Here is a 24696-nt window from a genome sequence, read left to right as displayed (position 1 = left end):
AAAAAGCAGCTAGCGTTACAAAGTACACGACCACAAAAAGATAGCCATGTAATATTTACATAAACGTCATCGTGATCGGCGAATGACAGTTCGGCTGCACGTTATATTAAGTGACGTTGGAACAACGAAAGAAGAAAATGTCTTAACAACGATGAGTAACAATGGCTAAATAAGAAACTTGAACAATTTTCTATGAGCGCTGGAATCTGATAACTCAACTGTTAGTTGACACTGCTAGCTCGGCTAAGAACCGTAATTTGACTCCAGGAAATAGACGGGGTCCAAGCGATGGCGCTAGCTTATTTTAGCAGGTCGACATTCACAACAAGGAACACCTTTCCTCCAACGTCTCAGTCCTGGCAGCTTCCATATACATACCGTACTGAGTTATGTCGTGATCCAGTCCTTCGAAACGGCAACATTTAAGTATAAGTAAAATATTATCAAATGCCAATAACTCCCAATTCCAATGTTTTCTAGGTTTGTTTTCCACCATACAAAAAGAGGCTTCGGTGTGACGCATTCAATTTACCTCGGAATTCTGAATATAAATTACGTCACATCCCAGGTGTTGGAAAAAAGATCGCTTTCGAAAAAGATCAACACATTTATTCGTTACGTTAAGGTGTGATTGTATGTCGGAATGTCAGTTGTCATTATTAAACGCATTCTCCGACTAATGTTGAATAGTGTGTATAAAGTAATCTATACAGCATAATGTCAAAGCAAACGGAGGAAATGCTAAAATTGAAACATTGCGTGAAGTGTTCGTTAAACTCAGTGTTACGGTATTGTGGTACCTAAATAACAATTAACTTGTGCTACCATAAAAAGAGAAACTCCGGAGAGCTTTGCATACCCTTTCCCCCCTGATTTAATCATCTCGAAGTACGGCAGCCGCGCTTTTGCAAGCGGACATTACGTAGGCTAACGCGAGAGTTCGCGGACTGCTACCGTCGCTTCCTGTTTGCAAGTAGCTAGAGGACGTTGGTGTCAGAGAGGAGACAGCCTTTCGGGGTGTTTATTTTCAGAGAGATAAACGCAGCAGCAAAATGCTTTCACGTGCCGTAAAACCCACGATCGGCCTCGCCAGGAGCCTTTCCACCTCATCGCAGAAGCACGCAAAAGTGGCTGTGCTGGGAGCGTCTGGCGGGATAGGCCAACCGTTGTCTTTGCTGCTCAAGAACAGCCCTCTGGTGAGCCAACTTTCCCTCTATGATATAGCTCACACCCCCGGGGTGGCCGCCGACCTCAGCCATATTGAAACGAGAGCCCAGGTCAGCGGCTACATGGGTCCCGACCAGCTCGATGCTGCCCTTCAGGATTGCGAAGTCGTCGTCATTCCCGCTGGTGTGCCCAGAAAGCCCGGTATGACTCGTGACGACCTGTTCAAAACCAATGCTACAATCGTAGCCACATTGGCCGACGCCTGTGCTCGCAACTGCCCTGAAGCAATTATCTGCATCATTGCCAACCCTGTCAACTCTACCATTCCCATCACGTCGGAGGTCATGAAGAAGCATGGCGTGTTCAACCCTAACAAAGTGTTTGGTGTCACCACCTTGGACATTGTCAGAGCAAATACCTTTGTGGCCGAGCTGAAAGGCCTTGACCCAGCACGTGTCAGCGTGCCTGTCATTGGGGGTCATGCTGGAAAGACCATCATCCCGTTAATATCCCAGTGCACCCCGAAAGTGGAGTTCCCTGCAGACCAGTTGTCAGCCCTGACCGGCAGGATCCAGGAAGCCGGCACAGAGGTGGTGAAGGCCAAGGCTGGAGCCGGTTCTGCTACGCTCTCCATGGCGTATGCTGGCGCACGCTTCACCTTCTCTGTATTGGATGCTATGAACGGAAAGGAAGGTGTGGTCGAATGTGCATTTGTCAGGTCGGAAGAGACAGAGTGCAAGTACTTCTCCACGCCTCTTCTTTTGGGGAAGAATGGCATCAAGAAGAATCTTGGGCTGGGCAAGCTGTCCACCTATGAGGAAAAGCTAGTGGCTGACGCCATTGATGAGCTAAAGGCCTCCATCAAGAAGGGCGAGGATTTTGTGGCCAACATGAAGTGATCAGGGAAAATGACAATAAATGGCATTCATTCATTAAAGTAGCTGCAACTTGCCACTTTCATTGATATTTCCTGTCTTAAATTAAAAGGCTCTGGCAAAACTCCACATGTCAGTGTTATTTTCTATTTTTTTTGTCACCCTTCTCAATGAGATTTCCTTCATCTTTAGATGTGTTTTCATTTGAGCCAGCAATGGCTTTGGCACTGCTTTCATACCTCCAAATTATTTGAGGAGATCATCTTCACATTTTCATAAATTATTCTGTGCCACTTCTCAAGATGAAATATAGTCAAATTATTTTCATGCTTGTTATGACACTGTAAAATTGGTAACAATCATTAAACAAAAGGCAACAGATATATTTAAGGCTTTTTTAAATTGCCACTGTCTCTCTTGCACACTCCCAAGGAGATCAATGCATTTGTGACATTTTTAGATTTTAAACGTGAATACAACAACCACAGCTGGAATATGCAAATGAACCTATAAATTGTGTGATAATTGGCCAGAGTCTACATATTCATATCCTGAATATATCCTAAAAAACAAACCTTATAGATTGGTGACTTTCTATTAAAGGGATATTAAATTTACTTAGCCATTTTCAGCAATAAAAAAAACTGTCTGTTTTTGCCAACTAAATTAATTTCCATTTACAAGTACTACCTTTAAAAACACATTTCCATATGCTATTGACTGAAAATGAAATAACAATCAAGGTTCATACTACGGCAAGCCTTTTGAGCATTTATTTGATATCATGGATTTTTCACTAGTTTGGTCTTTGCCAGCACTAGTTGGACGTACATCCAAACTAGATATTAGCTTTGTCTTACTAGTTGCACAAAAACACCGACTAGTGACTCATTTTTAAAAAGGAAAGGCAGTTTTGTCCAACAAGTGTTGATTGGATGTCTAACTAGTGACATCAAGAAACACACTTGGAGTGCCAATTTCCCAGCTAGTCCGCCTTTTGATGCACTTGTAGCGCACTAGATCTAACTAGTAATTTTCAAAGTCTTACTAGTTAACTAGTAAGACATTAGTGTCAACATGTTAACTAGTCAAACAAATTATTCTAACAGGTTAAACTAGTGACCTCCGATTTCCTCCACTAGTTTACTAGTGAGAGCAGGAACACCCACAAGTGACAGACGAATCACCGACAAGTTAACTAGTGCTCCCCTACATCCCTTGATATCAAACTAGTAAGTGTCAAATGTTTTTCTAGTTAACTATTGAAGGGCCAAATATCTACTTGTTATACTAGTGTGACAGTTACTAGTGAGACCCAAAATGCTCACTAGTACAACTAGTGGAAGCCAATGCACTCATTTGTCAACTAGTCAAAGGGTCTTTTTAGTTCAGCTATCTAACAAGTGATGGCCCAAATGTTCACTAGTAGAACAACTGGATGCATTTTGCTCACTAGTTGCACGAGTTACACCAAATGCTAATCAGGGGGCCAGCAAGAGGAAAAAGATGACTACTCTTATTGGCTCCTTGATAAGCGCTCCACCCAGCAAAAAATTAACCCTGTAAAACCTGAGTCTGCGATTCCACAGTTGTTTACTGCCCTGGGTTAAATATCTATACAATGTTTTTTGTTGTTGATTTTAAATTCTGAAACTCAAAAGACTATATATTGATCTTTCGGTGATCTTAAAAACACAATGTCATTCAAAATAGAAGAGTATAAAAACATAGCAATAATAATGTGCAATATAATGTGGTCACGCCTACAAAACATTCAACGAAAAGTCGCTTTAAGGATAATGTAACAATTACTACAAGTTCTTAAATATGAACAATAATTACGTAGATCTCTGCCAGAGCAAATATTTTCATTGGTTTCACAGAGACTTATTATTTACTGTTCTTCTGTATTTAACCCATCCATCAGTGGAAGACTAACATTTTAGTCACACAGGGTTCTTCAAACCCAGGCCTTGAGACCCACTCACCTGAATGTCTTTTCTCTTTGTCTCACAAAACTAAAATAAATGGGCTATTATCACGCTTCTGCTGTAAACTGTGGTGCAAATGCAAATCTGGGAGAACTGGATAATGTATCGCAGAGCAATTGTGGCAGCGGTGTACTTGTTCAGCACTTGATCAGCACCTAGTCATTCACTATCCTTACCATAAAAAACAACAAAATAAATAAAGTAAAAACAAAAAGAGAGCCCTGGCTCATTACCTTTGAATAGAACCAATTAATATGCCTACATGTTTCCACAGTCTTTATTGAAATCATTTTTTTTGACAGCATGTGTAATCTTGGTTAGATGTTGGAAGAAATGTTAACGGTGGTTTCTCTTATTCTTTTCAGACTATTCATATCTAGACCAATTGAAATACTTAAGTAAAAATATTTAAATACACAAGAACTATATAGGATATAACAAATTTAACAACTTATAAACAGGGTATATTAAAAATGTATGGGGACAAATCTCTCAAATCATATCACAGATATGATGATGAGACATGTTGTTCTTCTCCTCCTGATGTTCTTAAGTAACAGCATTGTGCTGCTGAAGATGCCATCTGAAGGTACAAAGTGAAGCCACTCCTGTGCTGTGGCGTCTTCCAGCAGTTGTCCCCACAGTAATAACAGCGCAACTGTTATTTCTAACACACTGTCACAGCCACAACAAGGTTGAACACCATGGATACAAACAAGGAAATAAAATAATTGTAACACGCAATAGCAACAAACAGTAACAAGAACATTATGTTCCAAAAACTGCACTTTTACATTGCTTTTTAACGGCTACAGAAGTCAGAGATTTCATAAAAGTTCTGCCAACATGAGGCTTCTCTTGGCGGCTACTGAGAACGATGACTACCGCGTCAAAACGGGACACCCAAATCGCCGCAATCTTTATTAGCACACTTTATCTTGATTAAATTACGGCATATTTGACGTTTACACAACAACGGTCTTCCCTAAAATAATCGCAAAACTATATTTTGTACGACAAAATTACTTACGAATGCAAACAAAACGAGCATTACCTCTGAAAACTAATCGTAAAACTACATTTTGTACAAACACAAAACGAACGATACATTTGAAAACTAATCGTAAAACTACTTGTTGTTCGACAATATTACTTACGAATAAAAACCAAACTAACAATACACCGGAAAATTAATGGTAGAACTACATTTTATACGACAATATTAGTTACGAATAAAGACAAAACTGACATTACCTTTGAAAGGGCGTTTCCCTTTCCTACCGATGCATCCTGGGTAATATAGGAGGAGCGACAACGCGTCCGATGGCCCTTAGAGCAATTTAATCAGGTTTTGCTAGCCAGTGGCTTGATATCAAGTTAGTGGCCGTTCGTAGGCATGGCAAGTCTTTTGAGCATTTATTCAAGCTAGTAGGCTTGATATCAAGCTAGTGGGCGCTCGTCGTAGGCTTGATATCAAGCTAGTGGGCGCTCTTAGGCCTGCTATCAAGCTAGTGGGCGCTCTTAGGCCTGATATCAAGCTAGTGGGCGCTCGTAGTGCTTACTAGTTAACAAGTAAGCTCCAAAAATACCGACTAGTTCACTAGTTTTACTTTATTTTTAATTCAATAGTGAACATGTGGACAATTTTTGAGCTTACATGTTTACAAGTAGGTGCCCATAGTGCTTACTAGTAACAGGTAAGCTTAAAGCGGGTGTTGGAATTTTATTTCTAAATCAACATAAACTCAAGTTAGTAATCTGACTCCAATTTGTGACCTTACCCAACTGCCACTCATCCAACAATTTGCACGCTCGTTCTGCAATAGAAAGGTATCAGGAAGCCGGCATTTTCACACACGAGTGGATTTATTCCTAACACGCAGATCTAATACAAGCACCTGGGTCTCGGGTCCCTCTCAATACAGCCCTGTACGCCGCTGTTGCCACCAGCAGACGTACTCTCCATCCAAGTTGCCCAGCAATGAGTTATACTACACAATATGCAAATGGCACATCAACAAAGGCATCCTGGCATTATTTTATTGGCTATGTGTATACTGTTGTTAACTTTAGCTTGCTCTCATTGGTCTTTCTTCCCCTGCAGAATTGCTTGCTTACTCCTCCTGGTTGTAGTTTTCCTCAAAGTTGTTTTTCACCAGGTGCCAAGGTCATCTCGTCCCCGCGACTAGCACGGTTTGCTCTGAAACATTCCATTCTTACACTCCCGTGCACCCCATATTGTTTTGTTCACTTTACAGTCTCACACTCTCATACACAGAATGTAGCAACATCTAATGAACTACTTTAAGCTCAAACTCTTATATTCCTTTACGGGCAACTGAAGCTTACTTGTTAACTAGTGAGCACTACAAGTGCCACTGGCTTGATGTCAAGCCCCGAGCATGCAAAGCCTGATATCAAATATATGCTCAAAGGACTTGCCATAGTGGTGTCTACTGCAATCGTGTGGTCAGAATTTGTTTGTACTGTACGGTATGGTAACAGGCATGGGGGGGAAGATCACCATTTTTTTTTTTTCATTTTATGTTCATTTTAAAAGCCTAGCCACAGACTTCACTATTACTTGATGGGAAATGTGGCCCAGGGCAGATCTGTAGTGGGCCTATTTTCAAAAACTTTATAAATATTTTCAAAACCAAAGCAGCTAGCGACCAATAATCCAAAACGGGCACCTACCTTAGGCATACAGGAGTCTCCATGAGCAGCAGCATAAACAATTAAAAGTCATTCCCTAAGGAAATGCAGATTTGTTTTTTTTTGTTTTTTTTAAATGGGTCAGGTTCCTGGACTTGTACAAGTTCCAGTCACTCGCATCTAGCTGCTTTTTCACATCTCCTTCCTGCTCTCGTGGACCCTGCTCCTCCTGCCGGGCGGCTGCTCCAAGGCATTGTTCTTCCTCGGTTCTGAAGCCCGGGGAGGCTAGCACCAAAACAGTTAAAGAGGGACCTGCTGATGTGGAGCAAGATGGTGTTGGCCAGCCTGTGCCCCTCCTGGCACGTGAATCCCTGCAAGGTTGGTTGTGAGGCCGTCAGGAACTCGAGTAGGTCCCCGAACCTGCCCCTGTGGCACATGGCAAGGGAGAGGAACCAGACCCTGCGCTCCTTTTTGTCCTCCCCGCACATCAGCGAGTCTCACAACGACATCCCTGAAGGACGCAATGTGGGCCATGGGGAGAGATAGCCGCTTCAGGACCAGCCGGCCCGTCTCCTGAACCAGGTCGTCGAACATCACGAGGGCGGGTCACCGCCCCTTTCGAGCTCCTTGTCAATCTCCATCTTCTCTTGCTGGGGAGGCTCCTGCTTGCAGCACTGAGCCACAGACAAGTTGGCTTGGACCTTCCTGGCCAGGTAGCTGGCGTAGTTTCAGATCGCAGTGAGGAGCAACTCGTCCATTGACTGGTCCGGCTGGTTGTGGGGACAGCTCCCTGGCAAGCTGAGCCAAGATAACCTCGTCATCCCCCTTCTCCTCTACCTTGGCGCGGTCCAGGGGAAGAACCCGACGGGGTTCAGCAAGTGCAGGCGCTGGGCCAGCCTGTAGCTCACCATGAAGTTCTGCACGCTGGTCCAGTAGTTGGTGCTGCATATTGTGTGGGACTTGCCAAAAGAGTGCTTAGTCAGATCAGAGTTGGCCTTTCCTGTGCACACATACTCAACTCCGGCGATCTTGAGGAAGATAATGTCCCTGCAGGAGGTGGGCAGGGCATTGTATGATTGCAGTATGGAGGAAGGTAGTAAATACCTACTACAATATTTAGCTTTATTTACTTTTTTTTAACCACCTTTTTTTTCCTTTACCAATTTTCCAGCCATGGCTACCTAAAAAACATGTTTCTGTTTCAGAAAGAGGTATTTTTTTGGTCTTTCTTATAAAATTATTATTTTTTTAAAATTCAAATGTAACATAAAACACGTAAAATAAAAACGCACAATAGAAAACCCTTTTCTCGCATGTCACGGAAATGCCGATATGCTATTGGTCGATTAAGGCAGTCACGGAGATGCCGATATGCTATTGGTCGGTGTCACGTCAATCATAGAAATGCCGATATGCTATTGGCCGAACGCCCTCATCTAGCTTGATGGCACGAGCTGGTCGGTTTGTTGTGAAGACTTTACAAACTTTTATCTGTTAGACATGGCTTCTAAAATTGCAAGTGGCGGTAAAGGAAGAAGTAAGAGGATGATGACAATAGAAACGAAGCAGGCAATAATAAAAAAATATGTATAGTTAACCTTGCTAGTGAGTATGGCCGTAACCGCTCGACAATCGGTACAATTCTCAAGAACAAGGAAGCCATTAAAGCAAGCAAGTCTTCTAAGGGCATGACTTTCCTTGCCAGGGAACGGACCTCGGTCAACAACAAAATGGAGAGGCTTCTTCTATTATGGATTAAAGAGAAGGAAATTGCCGGTGATATGTTCTCGTTTGAAAAAAGTTCCCGTTTAAGAAAAAAAAAAATTCTGCGGGTTCGTCTCTGCTCCCCTCCGCCTCCACCCACCACCAGCTCAAGTCATGTTGCCCCAAAGGTAAATGTCATTTTTCCTTTGTATATTTATGTTATTTAATTTAACTGTACAGTAGATTATGTTACTAATTTTTGATTTGTGTATAAAGTCGTGATGTTTTTACCTAAGGTTTTTGTACGCATTGCACGCATTCACTAATTTACATAGGTTTGGATTGTCCGTCATACGGCGAATTCGAGTTACGAGCCTAGCCGCTGAACGGATTAAGGTCGTCACACGGGGGCCCACTGTACATCCAGTTTCTAGGTGAATATTTCATATGGCCTAATTAGAGCTTTGAATATGTGAAAAAGTAGTGACATTTTTTTTTTCAATCCACACCAATTTTTTTGGCAATAGCAGTTTCCCCAAAAACCTCGCACATTTCATGTCAGTGTACATTATTTGGATGTGAACTTGGTGTGACAACACAGTCATTTATGAATATTTTAGACTTCCAACCACTCAAAATGTTCAGTGTCATCAGACCTATCTATACGTATGTAGTTTATTTATTCCTCCTGTCCTTTGGACAGTACAAGTCAGAAAAGTAATTACAAATAAAAGTAAACTGTATATATTTATATAAATACTTTACATTTCCAGGTGAATATTTCATATGGCCTAATTAGAGCTTTGAATTAGTCAAAAAGTGGTAACATTTTTTGCAATAAGTGCCAATTTTTTTGACAGGAGCATTTTTTCCAAAAACCTCACAATTCATGTCAAGGGTACTTTATTTGGATGTGAACTTAAAGTGTGATAACTCAGTCATTTATGAAGTTTTTTTACTTCCAACCACTCAAAATGTTCAGTGGAAACAGGCCCATCCATACATATGTAGATTGTAAGTTATTTATTTACCCCTGCCTTAAAACAATAAAGTCATAAAAAATGGTTGTATGAAGAGAACTAACTGTATTGTACTTTTACAAACACAAACTATTTTTTTCCCAGCGCTGCAGCCAGGGAGAACGATGTAAAAAAAAAAAAAGATCCATTGTCACAGTGTGGCCGTCTAGATTATTGCTTGGTCACAGCACTACTCCCATGCCAATATTTGGTTCGCGCCGAGCCCCTGGAGCCTTCCCGGTGTATACCTCCAAATTCAGCATGTAGGAGGTGAGGACATCACACGCTGCCCACACTTTCAGCCCCTACTTGGCAGGCTTGCTTGGGAGGTATTGTTTGAACGAGCAGCGGCTCCGAAACGAGACCAGCTGCTTGTCCACGTAGATGTCCCTGCCGGGGTAAAACATAATCTGCAGGCGGCCCTACCACTTGATCCACACATCCTGGAACGGTACAAGCTTGCTCAGATGATGACGTTGTGGCCAGTGCAACTTGTCATCAAAGCGCAGGGCTCTGTTGATTAGGTCTAACTTGAAGACGGACATCGTCATCAAGACGACATTGGGCCCAGTTCCTTGTCCCACAGGGTTTTTTTTAACAGTGTTTTTAGCTGTGTGCAATTGACACAAGCAATTACCAAGATTACTGAGTCGAACCTATTGTGTGTAAAGCACACCTTTTCAAGAAAACAATTACTTACCTTCCAATCTTTACATCATCATGGTAAAAAGTTGTACAAAGATACCAGAAAGAGATTGTAAATCAGCCCAAGGCTCTACTAAGTTAAAAAAAAAAAAAACAGTCAGAAGAAGGCTTGTTGAAAAGGAAACAAAAATGGTAGCAGACTGCTTGGGAATGGTTAAATCTTGCACTGCCCCTTACCCAAGAAGGAACATGACAGGGCCCTTTATACTTGTTATATGCATTTTAATATTCTCATCTGTAAACATAATCAGACAACCATAAATCATTATCATCTGTAGCCATTCATTCATTTTTAAAAATTACCCCTATGGCCATGAGTGAGCGGGATTCCAGCTGACCTTAGGCAAATGAGGGACGCTCTGGAGACTAGTTGCCTGTCACTGTCAATCTCACATAGACAGGCATAACTTTTTGTACAATAACATTACAACACAGTGCTTAAATCCTCATTGTCTCAAGTGTTCTTCAGTCTAAGAAGATAGTTTTGGGGATGAAAGAAAGCTGAAGTTAACTGAGGTAACCCCACACAAGCACACTAAGAACACGCAGACTCAATACAGAAAGCCTTTTCAGATCACTGAACATTTGATTAATTTTTGGTTGTCTGAAGGCACAAAGACGCTGGAGGTTCAATGCACACTTACTAAATAATTTTAAATTCCAGAAATACTTGAACTCACAAACCACTTTATTTTTTGCGGTGAACGATACCGGCGATACGTCACCTGCAATATTATGGGAAACATACAAAGCCTTCATTAGAGGATGTATAATATCATTTCAAGCCTCGCAGAATAAATCGAAGAAAGCAGAGCAAATACAGCTAGAAAATCAGATACGTGACCTGGAATCGGACAATGCAAAGGTCCCCACTAATGATAAGTATCGCACTATATGTGCTTTGAAGTATAAACTCGTTGAGATACTATCTAACAATATTATTAAGGCTTTCACATATGTGAGACAAAAGCCCTTCGAATTTGGGGACAAACCACTTAGGCTGCTAGCAAGACAGCTGAAGAAATTGGAAAACGATAAAGCAATTCATAAAATAAGAGCTACAGCTGAAAAAGATGGCGGCGTAGAAAGTGGTTGACTTTCCAGGGCTCCTCACCATGACACTGATATTTTCAATATAACTCTACATTCACGCTAATTTACACATTTGACAGTGTAATATGAACATTGATGCTTACTTTTTGAGAAGACCTGACAAGATGCCACTTAAAGACGGTAAGAAATCATCGAAGACGAACAAGTCAGAAGCCGATGCTGGCGCGCCTGGCACCGCTCCAGCGGAGGGAGAGCGACTTCTGGCTAGCGGCACCGGCGACACCCTCGACCCGTCTTTGCGTCAAACTATTCGGAAGATAACAGCGAATATAACCCGTGTGATTGATGATAAACTGGGACCATTATCCGAAGCGTTGCAGGCCCACGCAGTGGCACTTCAGAAGTTTGACGAGCGAGCCATCGAGGCAGAGAGTCAAATCAATGCAGTGGAATGCAGCTCCGACCAAGCGGAATCGAGGATACAGTCACTCAAAAAGCAAGTTCAGAGCATGGCTGATCACATTGACGATCTCAAGAATAGAGGCAGGAGGAAAAATATACGACTCGTTGGCTTGCCAGAAGATGTGGAGGGTTCTCAACCAACTAAATTTTTCGAGAACTGGATACCGGACCTGCTCGGGCTGGAGACGAAAACGGGACGCGTGAAGATTGAGAGAGCTCATCGCACACTAGCTCCTAAACCAGGGCCCAACCAGCGACCCCGACCCGTCCTAATCAGGTTCCATAATTTTGCGGACAGGCAGACGGTGTTGGACGCGGCAAGACGCAACGGGACCGTGAAATACCAGGAGTCCACCATCATGTTCTTTCAGGATCTGTCGGCTGCCGTTGTACGGAAACGAAAAGGCTTTAACGATGTGAAGAGACACCTGAGGGGCATGGGAGCTAAGTATATGATGCTTTACCCGACGACATTGAAAGTAATCTATGGCGGAGTTACTAAAATGTTCGACTCTCCCACCCAAGCCACGGCCTTTGTTGACACTCTCAAATAGGCTACACGTGAGTCACCAACTGATTTGGTTTGAGCATGGGGGCAGCTGATTCAGTAATTCTTACTGAAAATATTCAACTGAGGCATTTAAGTTTGTTTTCTTAAAATATGGATGGTTATATATTATCGGACTGAAGCATTCACTGGTCCTGCCTAAACTTCTTCTTTTAATGGGAAGGCTAGCCGTTAAATGTTTATCTATAATTTGTTCATACTGTTAAAAGATGGATGCTAATTTCACTAGTGGTGTTTAAATTTGGAGTTGTATGGGAGGTTAACTGAGTCCAGTTATGGAAAAGGTTATGGTAATCCCCTGGTTACCATTTGGGGAAGTTTTCTCGTTAGTGCTGTTGGCACGTCTATTATCTATGTTATATGTTGTCTTTTTATTGTTTTTTTTTTTTTTTTAGCTGGGTAACTGTCAGGTGCATAACAATTATGGAAACTAAAATACAGTTGGGAGTTTGTACTATTTTGACTACAAAAAGTTATGACATGTGATACATTGAGACTGTGTACATGGAACATCAAAGAAAGCCGCTCGCCTATCAAAAGAAAGAAGATATTGCTAGCCTTAAAAAAACAAAACATTGACATTGCTCTGTTGCAAGAGACACACTTAAACGATGAGGAACATTTAAAACTGCAACAATGTGGCTTTGATCAAATTTATTTCTCATCTTTCACTTCCAAAAGCAGAGGGGTGGCAATTTTAATCAGGAAGAACTTACCAATTAGGGTCTCAAAATGTGTCAAGGACAAACATGGGCGGTTTGTACTTATTGCAGCCTCCTTAAATGGGAAAGAAATAGCTATTTTGAATGTCTACTGTTCCCCATGCCATCCCCTCAATTTTCTGAACGATGCATTTGCAAAGTTGTCTGATCTTGCAGTGGAGAACACTATTGTAGGAGGAGACTTTAATTGTCTCATGAACCCATTGATGGACAGGTTTCCTTTGGGTGCTTTATCCCTGTCAAAACAGACTAAACAAATTGCTGGTCTTTTTGAGGACTCGGGGTATGTGGACGTATGGAGAACATTGCATCCTTCGGATAAAGAATTTACCTTTTTCTCCAATCCGCATAAATGCTACACAAGAATTGATTGTTTTTTTACCCCAAAACAGTTGGTAGAATCAGTGGCCTCTTGTACAGTATCTGATCATGCCGCGGTTTATTTGGATTTCACGTTTAAAGGGCTTACTAAAAAACCCATAGGGTGGAGAATGGACACTTCAATCTTGAAAGATCACAAATGTATATCATATTTCACAACAGAATTTAGGCTGTTTCTATCAACTCTTCATCAACTAATAACCCATCTCTACTGTGGGAGACCTCTAAAGCCTTTGCTAGGGGGCTAATCATCTCTTACACTGCTAGCAAAAGACGCAAAAGCACAGAACAGCAAGTTTTACTGGAAAAAAGACTCCATATTTCAGAGAAGGACTACGTCAATAAACCTACTGCAGCTAAGTTAAAGGAAATCACATCTATCCGCTCCACACTGGACTCTTTGTTAACTAAGAAGGCAGGGGAAAAGTTAGGTTATGCAAAACAAAGATTATTTGAGCATGGGGACAAATCGGGTAAATACTTAGCTTATTTGATGAAAAAAAGAAGGGCTGCTCAAACTATCGGGTCAATTGTAGATGGGACGGGTTCTTGCGCTTCTGATTCCAAGTATATTAACAATGCTTTTAAGAACTTCTATACAGACTTATATCAATCAGAACAGACCAATAACGCTGAAACATTGATGGAAGCTTTCTTCTCCAAACTTGATTGCCAACTATATCGCAGGACCAGGAGTCTATCTTAAATGCTCAGATCTCTATGACCGAATTGCGCGAGGCCGTTCAGCATCTTCAGATAGGGAAGGCACCAGGCAGTGATGGCCTTGGTAGCGAGTTTTATAAAGAATTTCAAAATCTCCTATTAGAACCCTTGATGAATATGTTTAATTATTCGTTTGAGACTGGCACTCTCCCGTCTTCTCTGAGAGAAGCCAATATTTCTCTAATCCTTAAAAAAGGGAAGTGTCCAGAGGACTGCGCCTCATATAGGCCGATTTCACTCCTTAATACAGATTTAAAATTTTTATCTAAAGTGTTAGCAAGAAGGCTGGAAGGAAGACCTTCTACCAATTATAGTCAAAGATGATCAAACTGGCTTCATTAAGGGTCGTAATTCGTGCAACAACATTAGAAGGCTACTAAATATTATTCAACTGTCTCAACACCAGGCAATGGACGGCCTCGTAGTTTCCCTAGATGCGGAGAAGGCCTTTGATCAAGTCGAATGGTCCTACTTATTCTACACACTTGAACAGTTTGGATTGGGTGAGGGCTTTATTAAATGGGTGAGGGTTCTATATACCCAGCCATTGGCTGCAGTCATAACCAATGGACTGAAATCAACTAATTTTGAGGTCCAGAGGGGAAACAGACAGGGTTGTCCTCTGTCCCCACTTCTATTTGCAATTGCAATTGAAACCCTAGCAGAAGTAATTAGGCAAGACCCTTTAATAAGTGGAAGTAATGTTGGCAGAAAATCGCACAAAATTACATTATATGCTGACGATGTCTTATTATCTTTGTTGAACCCTTCTATATCAGTCCCACGTCTAATCCAGACTATTGCCCGGTTTTCCGCCTTTTCCGGATACAAAATTAACTTTTCCAAGTCCGAGGCAATGCCTCTGGGCAATTTGGGGCAGCAGCCAGATAATCCCAATCTGTTCCCATTCAAATGGTCCTCTGCTGGTTTTATATACGTCGGTGTCTTTATCACGCCTCAATTTAATCAGATATTTCACGCCAACTTTGATCCACTCTTTGACAAAATTAGGCAGGATCTGGAGAGATGGACTAATCTTCCCATATCATGGCTAGGCCGAATCTCTTTTAAAGATGAATGTCCTCCCGCGCTTGCTCTATCCAATGCAGATGATCCCCATTTTATTCAATCATAAAATAATAAAATAACTGAATGGCTGGTTCAGTTCCTTCATATGGAACAAGCACCGACCACGGATCAAGATGTCAGTGTTGCAATTACCAAGCGCTATGGGTGGGCTAGACTTCCCGGACATTAAAAGATACCAATTGAGTGCCCATTTAAGGTACATAGCTGACTGGATTAAAGATGATGTTTCTTCAATTTGGCTTGACATCGAAAAATCCCTTTCCAACTGTCCCCTCAAAAATTTACTTTTTATTGGCAAATTGAAATCTATTAAAGAACAGTGCCACAACCCAGTTACAGTTAACACGGTCAGAGCATGGAGGAACATACAACATTTGACAGGGAGATCAGGCCTTACTTCTGTTTTCACCCCAATCACTTGCAACCCTGACTTCCTTCCAGGGATCTTAGATTTGGCTTTCAGTCGCTGGACAGCTAAGGGAATTTCTTCTTTGGGTGATCTCTTTGATGGTAGTGTCCTCATGTCCTTTAACCAGATTGTGGACAAATACAACGTAGCAAGAAAGGATCTTTTTCTTTATTTTCAGATCAGAGATTTTATTGTTAAAGACACATCTCTGCTCACCGACATGAATGTCACAAAAATTGAAAAAAAGGTGTTTCTTGCTGACGGGAAATCTTCCATTAGTGCCTTTTATAATGATCTAAGTGTCTGCTCAAATCTGAATGCTCGGGCGCTGGGCATGATCTGGGAGAGGGAACTGGGTGTAGTGATTACTGATGAGATATGGGAGGATATCTGGGATGAGGCCAAGAAAATCACAGTATGTAACAGGACACGAGCATTACAGCTCAAGATATTGCACAGAGCACATGTTGCTCCAAATCGCCTCTCTAGATTTAGAAAGGATGTTTCCCCATTTTGCCTCAAGTGTAAGACAGAGATTGGTGATCTTACTCACTGTCTCTGGTCTTGTGTGAAAATACAAAAATTTTGGACAGATGTCTTGCTCGAAATTCAAAAGGTTTTGAAGATCGAACTTGACCTTGACCCTGTTTCTCTCCTCCTGGGCCTTCCCAGTGGCCGTGTGACTAATGTGTATGAGAAGAAACTGTACAATATTCTGACATTTTGTGCCAGGAAAAGTATTCTGCTTCATTGGATTTTGGACAAGGCTCCATCAATTGGGGTATGGCACAGGACAATACTGGAATATATACCCCTGGACTTTTTGACCTGTCTCTCACACTCAAAAACCAATGTCTTTAATAGAACCTGGAGACCTTTTCTGGACTATATCGATGCAAACATATCTGCTATAATGTTAAGCGCATTTGTGTAAAATCCGGATTGACAAGCTCTAGCCATACTTGTACTGGGCTCCCTCTGCAAATTGGAACTTGAATTGTACCTATGACTGGCTCTATTGCATTTTGTACGGTTTTAATGTACCTGACATTGCTGCAATTTTATTTTTTTATTTATTTTTGTTTTGTTTTGTTTTTTGTTTTGTGTGTGTGTATGCTTTTTGGATTTGTTCCTACTTTGTCCTAGTTTCGTCTTCTGTACATGTCTGTTTTGATGGTTGTGTTTTCTGTCACCCCTACTCCGTGGGGGCAGTGATACTATCTCCTACTCGTCTGACGGCCACATACAACAGCCCGGTGATCCAGAACACAATACAGATTTGGAAACAAGAACATACTTCAAGCTCAGAACCTTGTCATTATGCACGCCTATTACATGCAACCCGTCTTTCCTTCCCTCTTGTGTCAATGGCGCCTTCAATTTAAAGACAGAATTGGGAATCAGTAAAGTGAAACACCTGTACACGGAGGGTACCTTTATGTCATTTCAAAAATTACAGGAGAAATACGGACTGCCAAACAGACACTTTTTTAGGTATCTTCAGTTACATATTATGTCCGCTCTCACCTACCACAATTTGAGATGGCTGAACCTGATGTTTTGGATGGTGGTTTATGTTAGTAACCAGGCGCCGAACACCAAATGTCACTTTTTTATAGATCACTGCAAGGGATCTCTCAACCCTTGACTGGAAAAATCAAACATGAGTGGGAAAGAGAATTTGAAATCTCCATACCTAAGGAAATTTGGGAGGCACTGCAGAATATGAGCAGACTCTGAATGCTCATCATTGTCTGATTCAATACAAAGTCATACATAGACTGCATCATTCGAGGGAAAAGATTCACAATTTTTTTTCTGACTGCTCTCCTATATGTGAAAAATGCATGGCACAAAATGGAAATTTACTGCATAGTTTTGCTCTACGTCCAAAACGTCAAAATTTTTGGGCGGACATTTTCACATTTTAATCGGGTGTCCTGGATGTCCAGATTGCTCCATATCCAATACTGATCATTTTGGGGACTTCAACTGAGGCAAAGGCCTGCGCAAAAATGCTTGTTATCATATGCGTTGATCACTGCAAAGAAACTTATACTGCAGAAATGGAAGGGTAAAGATGTTCCAGTATTGCAAAAATGGCTCACAGAGCTCACTAACACGCTCCACCTTGAGAAAATTTGATATGCAATTAGGGGTAATCTTGACTTTGGACAAATTTGGCATCCGTTGCTCTCATATCTCGAGAATGTTTAATAGCAGGTACGGTCGGTCAGAATGGGGAATCAGGGATTGGGATAAGGGTCTAAGGTTAACTCAGTTTTATGTGTGTCTGTCACTGATATAGTTATATAGTGTGTCATGTTTTATATATATAGTGTGTCATGTTTTGTGTTTTTTGTCTCTCTTTATATGTGTATTTGGTAATCTGTTGTATTCAATAAAAATATATTTAAAAAAAAATTGGTTGTCTGTCGCACTACTATTTGCTTGTAACTCCCAAAATATATCATACCATCTGTTGGAACAGATGAGACAAGGCTATGTTACCCATTTTAGTTTTTATTTGTCATACAGCTGCTTTTGGATTTATGCTGAGCAGCACAAGTTCCATTTAAACAAACGGTGAAAAAAAGTTGAATCATACGTATTTTCTTACATATATAATTTGTTTTGTGACCATGAGAAGAGCACGTGTTAAAAGGTTAGAGGTCAACTTTGTTGAGATGCTTGACTTTAACTTGGCGAGGCATGTTCCAACGACAGTATATCAGCTTGTATGGTGATAAGGAAATGGTCACTAGATGGCAGTAACAAATCATCTTTTATTTATTTTTTGCCATTAAATATTCTTCATAAAAAACTAGTAGATGGGATCCAAAAATCATTAACTGTAATCTAATCAATGTTCTACATACTGGGGTCCTCCATTAAATAACCATATCATCAAGCATGAAAGGTAGTGCTCACGGCTCTTCCACACTGACATTTTTTTTCTTTACTACCAGCAGCACGTTTCAGCAGCATCTTTTTCAATTTTCAAATGCGAGACTTTGTCAGTCAGAGATGGAAGTTAAGAAATAAATAGTTAAAAAAAAAAAAATATATATATATATATATATATATATATATATATATATATATATATATATATATATATATATATATATATATATATATATATATATTTTTTTTAACCTTTAGGCCCCAGATGCCCCCAGTCCTGATTGTGCATTAACCGTTTTTCAAATCGTACAAGTAGCAGCAACACCCCCTGCAATCAGGATTTGAGAGTGGCAAAGTGTGGGTAAGAAGTAAGATGAGGAGGAAGGTTTTGGGAGGTGTTAAATGTTGATGTGTCCACAGAGTTACTGTACAAGTCCTTCCTCAAGGGAGATAGGGTCTGGGTTATGAGCTCGCCGATGTCTGTGCTCTGTTTTATTCCTGTTGTCCTGACGCTCCCCCATGTCTCGAGACCTCTCACGCTTTTGTTTCTTCTCCCTTCTGACCTCCTTGTTCTCTTTGTGGTTGTTGTTGCGATTCTGCCGTAGTTTCTGATCCTTCGGTCTTCGTCCTATTTTGGGAAATAGGCATTTGAGTCATGAATTTATATAATCATGTTTCAATCTTCCTGAGTGGGATCTCAAAACACTAAATTTCCAGAGTACAACTTCATATCCAGCATTTGTTGAAGGGGCAATGTGTAAGATTTAGACCATCTTTCATCGAAAAGGAATCAATTAAACGATTATAAATTTCTAAAACCTGCAGCACCTCCTGCTGTCCATAGTGAAAAATGGTGTAAATCTTACACATTGTCCCTTTAAGCTACTTTGTGGTTTAAACTGAATCAACAGTTTACTGGGAGGCAAATTGTCCCGCATTCCTACTTGACTGGTAAGAGTTGTGTTCACATTTTGTCTACGTCTGCAGAAGCCCAGGGTAACTAACTAGTGTTGCCATATTTACCCAACTTTAGTAGGTTCTGCGCTATTATGCACAGAAACCAATGGCCAAGAGAGTATTTGCTCACTCTCTCGCTTGATGTATGCTTCCAAAGTACAGTATGGTTGTGACACCGCAGTGCGCATGCTGCATTCATGTAACACCAGTTACTCTAAATCTCCAAAATGCTTCTTCTACATCATTGTACATAATGAGCAGTAGGGTTCAGTCTTGAACAGAAATCAAGCACATCAGTTGTTGCTGTCCCATAAGTAGTGATGAACAGGTCGTTTTCTAAAATAGAGGGCTTTTAAGTAAACCCCACCCCAATCTGCTCTTGCAATAAACAAAACTAAGATTTTGGTATGCTGAGCTGGAGGTTGAGCTCTGCTTGAGCTACAGCATACAGCAATAAGGGAGCTTGGAGACCGGACCTGCGCACAAATGCAGAGGCATTATATATATATATATATATATATATATATATATATATATATATATATATATATATATATATATATATATATATATATATATATATATATATATATATACTATATGTGTGTGTGTCTGTGTAAAGCTTAACCAAAATTTTCCAGTTCACTCATTACTGGGCAGATTATATTAAGATCCAAGTAAAAGAAGCAAACTTGGGTCTTGGATGGACAGTTTGATGGATGGAAGCAGTGTAATCTGTCCATTGACACATTCAGGGTCTGCCCCCAGCCCTCTATAAACACAGGAAGTGCCCTTCGCTCTCATTGTTTTTCCTCTCCTGACATGTAACTATTTACAACAAATTGGATGGATTAGTCATACTGTAGCCCCCATGTTTTTGTGATAGCAGAGGAGAACCCTAATCTATGCCAAATTGAAATAATTAGTTGAGTATTTATTAAAACTGACGTACATTGGTTTTGTTGGAACTCTTTCTGATGGGGTTTTGTAAACTGTGTTTCGACAAGTGTGCATTGGACAGACAATGAAACACCTCTAGATGGTTTTGTCACATTGCCAAAAGAAAAAGCACATAGCCAGGCTTTAAAACCTGGTTTGCTATTGGTCGGTGCACAGAGTCACAAAGACTTGATCTCGTGTGAGAGTGCTTTCAATATTGTATTTATTATGCATTTAGTGCTTAATTCCAACTTGAATTGGGTGTCCATAAGTCCCAAGATTGCTAGTGATGTTAAAGAGAGAAGTAAGAAGATGATTTATATGGAAACGAAGCTGGAGATAATCAAGAAATATGAAGAAAGCTAAGATAGCTTAGCCTAATATGCTGGGTCGATACATGGGCAGGCAAGAGTAGTTGCTGGGTGGTTGGATACAGGCTAGAGCAGGCAAGAGTAATTGGCAGGCTGGCAGATGGCCGGGTATAAGGCTGGGTTGGTACACAGGAAGGCAGGTGGAGTAGGTTGCTGGAAAGCTTGCATATGGCATCAAAACAATCTGGCGAGGAGAGACCAGGTTTTATGCAGTTCAGGGTAATTTGTGGCAGCTGTTGGTAATTAGGGCAGACTGGCTGGAAAGTGGTTGAACTGGTTTGTGAGAGACAGAGAATGAGATGGCTGGACTGGCAAGTTGTGAGAAATAATTGCACTGTGAGGAAGCTGTGAGTCACAGATGTGGTAATATCAGGATGATATCAGGAGTTCATAAGAGCTATAGAGCAGTGGTCCTCAACCCCTGGTACCGGTCCGTGGATCAACTGGTACCAGGCCGTGTGGGCTGCACACTAAATAATGTTTTGGAGATGATTCAGTTGAATGGTACGCGTGCACCGAACGCGAACGAGGTGAACAAGTGGAGCGTTTTGTACTGTAGTCAATGGAGTTCGCGTGACTGGGCGCGAATGCACGTCGGGCGACGCGATGGACGCGAATGGAGCGACGCAAATGGCCGTGCGTGGCCACGAGAAGCGAAATTTCATCTTTCGAGTGAAGTTATTTTTTTTTTACTTTTTCCGCGTTTCGAGTCACCACCGCCAATCAACTTCGGGAACATTCAACGGCTCACGCAGGGGGCAGGAATGAATCATGGCGGCCGCTTTGCGGTCACCGGGAGCGATCCAACACGGCCAGCTGAGCTTTCAATACAAAACTGAGCCAACAAGAGCACTCACCTGGCTTGTCGCAAGGCGGAAGTGAGAACTGGTATGTGCAGCGTTTGCTTCACTTAACAGCTGTTTAACCGTAGTTACCGTGCTAAGATAACGATAGCGCAGCATTGTCAGCACAATATTTAACACGGTCTTGGCCACTTGATTGCGACATTGAAACTTTTATTTTTTGGCAAGTATTGCCGCAAAGATTAAAGGTGCTGTCGGTGAAAATATAGGCTCTGTCACATCCCAGAAAAGTGAAAGTTCTCAGCAATGCTCTTCTTTCCGGATCTACTGTAAAGTGCACAGCAAGTTCACTTCACTCCCCTCCCCTCTCCTTGTGTGATTAAAAAAAAAAAAAAAAGTGGACAAAAAGTACAACAGCGACAGAAAGCCCCGTCTATATGTTTGTGATGTGGTTTTGAAAGCAGCCCCCCCGGTCCGCAGTCTAAATTTAAAGCGTTGACCGGGCCGTGGTGATCAAAAGGTTGGGGACCACTGCTATAGAGGATGTAGAGCTGCCCTGGTTGACTCAACAACATCGTTTGGATGTGGAAAATAATCCTCTGAATTGGCACACCAGAGTGGTGGGGCCTCTTTTTAAGAAGTGAGGCTTGAGGTGTTCCAACTACAAAGGGATCTTACTCCTTACTCTTTGGTATGGTCTATTCAAGGTGAAGTGGAGAAGGATCCGGTTTACAAAGTCAAAGTCAAGTTTATTGTCAATTTCTTCACATGTGCTTAACATACAAAGGAATTGAAATTGCGTTTCTCACTATCCTCTGCGTTTTACACGTACAATAACAAAGTGCAGGTGCGCAAGATGAGACAATCCTAAAAACTAGATTCTTATCTATAGTAATGTGCAGTATGTTAGGGTTACTTTGCCTAGTGTTGCTAAACTAATGACTAAAACTAAAAACTAAATACGAAAGACCAGGTATGGCAAGAATACCCCAAGACAAGACATAAGTAGCAGCATATGACAAGACAATCCAACAGTACGAGACAAAGCAAGACAACTCTGATTGTGGCTGTCCCAGCTGTGTACATTTGAGGTAGTTGTTATAGTTCTAAGTGTAATTGCTAGTGCAATAGAAGTATAATTATAAATAAATATGGCAGGAGCAAGTCTGTGCAAATTTTGCTAGTGTATGAGCAAAGTTTGAGTTTAGATGGGGGGGGGGGGGGGGGGGGGGGTCCAATGACCTAAACTTCATCTGCCAGCTAGGTGTTTCTTCTGGCTGAGGCTGAGTGTGGGAGAGAGGAGGAGAGAGAGAGAGAGTGTTCAGCAGTTTCACGGGTGGGGGAGGAGGGAGAGTTCAGCACGGCCTGGTGGATGAAGCTGTTCCTGAGTCGGGTGGTGCAGGAGCGGAGGCTCCTGTACCTCTTTCCGGAGGGCAGGAGGCTGAACAGACTGTGTGGGGTGGCTTGTATCAGTGACAATCGTGATGGCTTTGCGGTTGAGGTGGGTGGTGTACAGGTCTTGCAGGGAGGGGAGTGGAGCACCAATAATCCACTCAGCTGTCCTCACGATGCGTTATAGAACCTTCCTGTTGTAGTCAGTGCAGCTCCCGCTCCACACAGTGATGCAGCTGGTGAGGATAATTTCGATGGTTTCTCTGTAGAGTGTGGTCAAGATGGGTGGCGCCGCACTTGCCCGCTTCAGTTTGCGCAGGAAGTAGAGACGCCACTGTGCTTTCATGCGCAGAGATGCAGTGTTGGAGGTCCAGGAGAGGTCATTGCTGATGTGCACCCCCAGGAATTTGGTGCTGCTCACCCTCTCCACTGCAGCACCGTCGATGGACAGTGGGGGTCTTGGGTGTGACCTGTCAATAGGGTGAAGAGGAGGGGGCTGAGCACACAGCCTTGTGGGGCCCCCGTGCTCAGGGTGATCCTACCTGAGATGTTGTTGCCAACATGCACCACCTGAGGCCTTTGGCTGAGGAAATCCAGCAGCCAGTTACAGAGTGAGGTGCTGAGGCCCAGTTTGTCCAGTTTGCAGGTGAGTTGTTGTGGTATTATGGTGTTGAACGCTGAGCTGTAGTCTATTAACAGCATTCTCACAAATGAGTCTTTCTTGTCCAGGTGGGTGAGTACCGGGTGGAGGGCAGAGCAAATTGCATCATCTGTGGATCGCTTTGCCCTGTAAGCGAACTGGTACGGGTCCAGGCTGGGGGGCAGGATGGATTTTATGTGTGACAGAACTAGTCGTTCAAAGCACTTCATGATGATTGATGTCAGTGCCATCGGACGATAGTAGTTGAAACAGGATAGTAAACAGGATGGGGAGGATTTCTTTGGCAAAGGTATGATGGTGGCAGCTTTGAAGCCTGATGGCACGATGGCTTGCCTCAGGGAGGTGTTAAAGATGTCTGTAAAAACATCTTTCAGCAGTCTTTCAGCACCCTGCCAGGGATGTTGTCTGGACCTGCTGCTTTCCGGGTGTTGATGGCGGAGAGTGTCCTCCTCATGCTGGCAGCAGACAGGCACAGAGGCTGGTCGTGCGAATGTGGTGGTGTTTTCTGTGGGCGCGTGGTGTTGCGTTTCTCAAAGCGTGCAAAGAAACTGTTTAGGTTGTTGAGCAGAGTGATGTCGCTCTCACAGCTTTGTGTTGCAGGTTTGTAGTCTGTGAGAGCCTGAATGCCCTGCCATAGGCTGTGTGCATTCTTGCTCTCCTTGAAGTAGGAGGTTATCTTGTTTGAGTATTCAGTTTGGCTTCCCTGATGCCACAGGACAGGTTGGCTCTCGCTGTTCTCAGGGCTGATTTATCCCCAGCTTTGAAGGCCTTGTCTCTGGCCCTCAACAGCCTGTGGATGTCTCCTGTTAGCTATGGCTTCTGGTTGGCCCGTGTAGTGATCCTCTTGATGTGGGTCACGTCGTCAATGCATTTGGGGATGTAGGAGGTCACTGTGTCTGTGTACTCCTCAATATCTGTGATGCCGTTGTAGGTGGCTGTTTCCTTAAAAATGTCCCAGTCTCTTGACTCAAAGCAGTCCCGTAGGGCTGAGGTTGCCTCCTGTGGCGACACCCTTACTTGTTTCATTGCAGGTTTGATGACTTTCACTCTTGGTCTGTATGCAGGCATTAGCATAATAGTGAGGTGGTCAGAGGCACCAATGTGGGGGAGGGGGGTGGCTTTGTACGCTCCTTTGTACTGAGT

At 42.2% G+C, this 24696-nt stretch overlaps 3 protein-coding genes and 1 long non-coding RNA gene across 8 annotated transcripts in view; 1 reads left to right on the top strand and 3 right to left on the bottom strand.

Annotated features, from left to right (window-relative positions):
• Positions 1-843, bottom strand: part of rnf146 (ring finger protein 146) — an 8082-nt gene extending 7239 nt beyond the window's left edge. For 2 of the 5 annotated variants that reach the window (XM_088409883.1, XM_088409884.1), the window contains exon 1: positions 379-842. The gene's annotated coding sequence lies outside the window, so the exon portion shown is untranslated. Of the gene's footprint in view, positions 342-378 lie in introns of those variants that run through there. The other 3 variants (XM_088409885.1, XM_088409886.1, XM_088409887.1) reach the window with 2 other exon arrangements.
• Positions 844-918: 75 nt separating this feature from the next.
• On the top strand, positions 919-2171 carry mdh2 (malate dehydrogenase 2, NAD (mitochondrial)). The gene has a single exon (XM_088409889.1). It carries the CDS (start codon positions 1053-1055, stop codon positions 2064-2066), a length of 1014 nt encoding a protein of 337 aa, XP_088266015.1. The 5' UTR covers positions 919-1052; the 3' UTR covers positions 2067-2171.
• A 2125-nt stretch (positions 2172-4296) lies between these two features.
• LOC148425840 (uncharacterized) lies at positions 4297-5726 on the bottom strand. The gene is made up of 2 exons (XR_015865150.1): positions 5288-5726; positions 4297-4708 (listed from the first exon to the last, which is right to left on the bottom strand). It is a non-coding gene; the product is annotated as an uncharacterized LOC148425840 (long non-coding RNA).
• A 12970-nt stretch (positions 5727-18696) lies between these two features.
• The window catches only part of rspo3 (R-spondin 3), a 40601-nt gene continuing 34601 nt past the window's right edge, over positions 18697-24696 (bottom strand). Inside the window, exon 6 of the mRNA XM_088411045.1 lies at positions 18697-19058. Within this exon, the coding sequence (XP_088267171.1) occupies positions 18853-19058 (206 nt within the window). The 3' untranslated portion in view covers positions 18697-18852. The remainder of the gene's footprint in view (positions 19059-24696) is intronic.

Source organism: Hippichthys cyanospilos, chromosome 3 (assembly GCF_059441005.1).
Source record: "Hippichthys cyanospilos isolate Australia breed blue-spotted pipefish chromosome 3, RoL_Hcya_1.0, whole genome shotgun sequence".
Taxonomy (NCBI): Eukaryota; Metazoa; Chordata; class Actinopteri; order Syngnathiformes; family Syngnathidae; genus Hippichthys; species Hippichthys cyanospilos.
The sequence above is the reverse complement of the archived record's forward strand: the minus strand, read 5'-3'. Positions and strand labels throughout refer to the sequence as shown.

What these genes read in the sequence shown, in the direction of transcription:
- mdh2 (XM_088409889.1), top strand. Translation starts at nt 1,053, where the DNA reads ATGCTTTCACGTGCCGTAAAACCCACGATCGGCCTCGCCAGGAGCCTT.